The sequence below is a fragment of the Conger conger genome, unplaced genomic scaffold, assembly GCF_963514075.1.
Source record: "Conger conger unplaced genomic scaffold, fConCon1.1 SCAFFOLD_216, whole genome shotgun sequence".
NCBI lineage: Eukaryota > Metazoa > Chordata > Actinopteri > Anguilliformes > Congridae > Conger > Conger conger.
In genome coordinates, this window is record NW_026890457.1 from 1 (window position 1) to 3,260 (window position 3,260).

At 46.2% G+C, this 3,260-nt stretch overlaps 1 protein-coding gene across 1 annotated transcript; it reads left to right on the forward strand.

Annotated features, from left to right (window-relative positions):
- Window positions 1-1,677: 1,677 nt before the first annotated feature.
- LOC133120288 (lysophospholipase D GDPD1-like) lies at window positions 1,678-2,464 on the forward strand. The gene has a single exon (XM_061230279.1). It carries the CDS (start codon window positions 1,682-1,684, stop codon window positions 2,462-2,464), a length of 783 nt encoding a protein of 260 aa, XP_061086263.1. The 5' UTR covers window positions 1,678-1,681.
- Window positions 2,465-3,260: the final 796 nt, after the last annotated feature.

Here is a 3,260-nt window from a genome sequence, read left to right on the forward strand (position 1 = left end):
CAGTCTTCAACCTCAAATGATTAAATGAATGAAATAATGAGCTGAACTGAAACTGAGGAAACATAATTTTGGTCACATTGAAGCAGATCCAGTCTCTCTAAAGCATGGGCTCCATTATTACAGTGAGCTCCATGTTTGGATCAAAGACATTTTCTTCTTGATTTGGCTCTTTACGCCACAATCATAATTCTGTAGTCAAAAAATTCACATGCAGATTCTCAGCTTTTATTAAAGGGTATTTCAGACATTTTGGTTTCCCCATGCCACTCATCCAGTGTGGGATTAGTCAGAGTGTTTGTGGTGAAGGCATTTATATGAAGCAGCTGCTGTAAAGTCAGTAAGACTCTGGGTTTCATGGCTGTTGTTGTTTTGTGTTGGACTGGGCAGTGTTGGGTACTCTATGCTGTGATTGTTTAGGATGAAATAAACAATGGAATGGTTGCAGATACAGGAGGTGCAGATAGAGGTGCAGGGTGGAGCAGGACGTTTTCATGTTTTTTAATAGTTTTTTTAGACTGATTTTGCTTGTTCATTCATTTTCATTAAAGATGTGGGGGGAAGTGGGGAGATTGTAACAGCTGTTTCTCTGTTCATTCAGACTCATTCCTGTTAGACTTGTGTTTTCACAAAGCAGACATTACAGCACATTAAAAGCACAAAAAAAGCTGGATGAAAATATGGAAACATTAGCTTTTATTACTGTATCTTATCGTCATAGTTACGGTTACAAAATGTGCTATGTCTTCCAATGCTTTACAATGTTTTGCACAAACTGTGTCCAACATTTAATGGATGCCAGCTAACTGTAGAACATCTATTAAACCTACGTAAAAAGAATTGTAAAAAAATCAAGTAAGTCGACTTGGCAAAGGCGAATATGTAAAGAAAACACTAGCGCCACCTTGTGTTCCGCCAAGGCAGGGCATCACAGAACAAGAACACAAACACAGGCTTTTCCCCTGAGAACCAGGACCTGCAAAAGCTGATTGTGTGTGTGCGCGTGTGTGTGTGTGTGTACGTGTGTGTGTGTGTGTGTGTGTGAGTCTCTGTGTTTTATAGTCTTATATCAACAGCACTGAAAAGCTAATTAACATCACTTACATGTCACCTGTAAAGTAACCATAGTTACAGGGAAGAGGCAGGTGGGACAGACAGACAGGTTATCACCCCCACTCCCAAACACCAGGGACCCGGCCCACCCAAAGATCCCTCTCCCAGCCTTCCCCCCAAAACAGAGCACACTCACACACCCAGACCCCCCCCAAAACAGTGTGCACACACACACACACCCCCAGACCCCCCCCATGAAGATGAAAATCCTAAATCCTGTAAATCCTTCCGCAATGAAACTTGGCAGGTATGTTCCACTGCCCCCCACAATGCTGGTTACTGCAATGACGCCTATCAGCCACATGGTGGTGCTGTAATAACGTAATGCAGCCATTTACCTTTTCGCCCATAACTCCTGAGCCGTGTGCAATTGAATCCAAATGATTTCTCTCTAGATTCCTTATGCTGATGCCGAACAAAATGTATATAATCCTTAATTTGCTTATTCTTCCACAAAGTTGTTCCAAGCTTCACCAAATTTGGCACAGACCATTTTTGGTGACATATTTCTGTTATGACTGTTATTCTGTATCTTTTTCGGGTAAGGGTTAGGGTTTTTCGGACAGGACATATGTGTGCCGCGATGTACGTGCTGCTACCCGTGACGGGATATGTTCTCACATCAGTCCTGCTGTTCAAATGTCCGTCACTTTTGCATCGGAAGAAACGGGAGACTTTCAGGAGCAGACACATATCGCACCGCGGGGGTGCAGGTGAAAACCTGGAGAACACCATGGCAGCTTTCAGACATGCGGTCCAGCTGGGCACAGACATGCTGGAGCTGGATTGTCACCTGACCAAGGATGAGGAGGTTGTGGTGTCACATGACCACAACCTGATGCGCTCAACGGGCGTTTGTGCTAACGTCTGTGACCTGGCGTACACTGAGCTGCCCCCTTACCTGTGCAAGCTTGATGTCTCCTTCCAGAGAGAGTGTTTCTGTGAGGGAGGGGAGGATAAGCACATTCCCCTGCTGAGGGACGTCTTCGAGGCCTTCCCGCACACCCCCGTCAACATCGACATCAAGGCCAACGACGACACGCTCATCAGAAAGGTCTCAGAACTCGTGGTGAAGTACAACCGCGAGCATCTGACCGTTTGGGGAAACACGAGCAACAAGATTGTGCAGAAGTGCTACAAGGAGAACCCACGGATCCCCATCCTGTTCAGCCTGCAGCGGGTTGGGTTGTTCTACACGGGCCTGCTGCCCGTCGTGCCGCTCCGGGAGCAGTTCCTGGAGGTCCCCATGCCCTCCATCTTCATCAAGCTGACCGACCCCAGGAGGCTGACGAAGCGCCAGCGTTTCATTGCTTGGCTGGCTGATACTGCTGCTGATGAAGAAAGCCCTATTTAACCACCTCACTGCCAGATTCAGGTTTATGTGTGGGTGCTGAATGATGAGGAGGATTTCCACCGTGCGTTTGCTCTGGGAGCCACTGGGGTGACGACCGACTACCCCACCAAACTGAAGGTGTTCATGGAGAAAACAAACACCTAACCTGTCAACATCTACCTAAACCCCCCCAGACACTCCAAATCACTTAAAACTAACCCACCCATAAACATTCAAGTCACTTTTACCTAAACCCCCGCCCATAAACATCCAAACCTCTACCTAAACCCCCGCCCATAAACATCCAAACCTCTACCTAAAATAATCAATTTGGGATTTTGGGAGTCCTTTGCATCATTGCCAACACCTCCCATCCAGAGGATTACCCAGAATCCCGCAGTGCACTGCCCATTGTGGCACACCTGTTCATAAGTGCACATTTACCTGCCAGCATTGAGCAGGTAGAGCTCAACCTCTATCACATTTTGCCCTTATTTGGTCTAAGTCTAGGGGTCCGAAGGTAAAAGTCCTGCTTTGTGTTTCCTCCACCCATGAACTCATTTCACACTAATTAGCCCTACCTCCTGGCTGAAGAGTTGTGGTAATTAGCAAATCCAGGTGATTGGAACAAAGTATTTTTACTTTCTGAACATGGATTTTACACCTCTGCTTATTACAGAGAGAAACTCTTCAGCCCTCCAGTCTAAAGACTGTACTGTACAGTTGCGTATAGTTTACAGTGTTTTAGCCACTGGTTTTTACCAAGTCTACCTGTGTTGAAATGGGCTCAGACAGATGGAGAAGATCTGACACAGCA

Bases quoted from the DNA above. Each gene is read 5' to 3' on its own strand.
- LOC133120288 (XM_061230279.1), top strand. From the start codon at position 1,682: ATGTGTGCCGCGATGTACGTGCTGCTACCCGTGACGGGATATGTTCTC.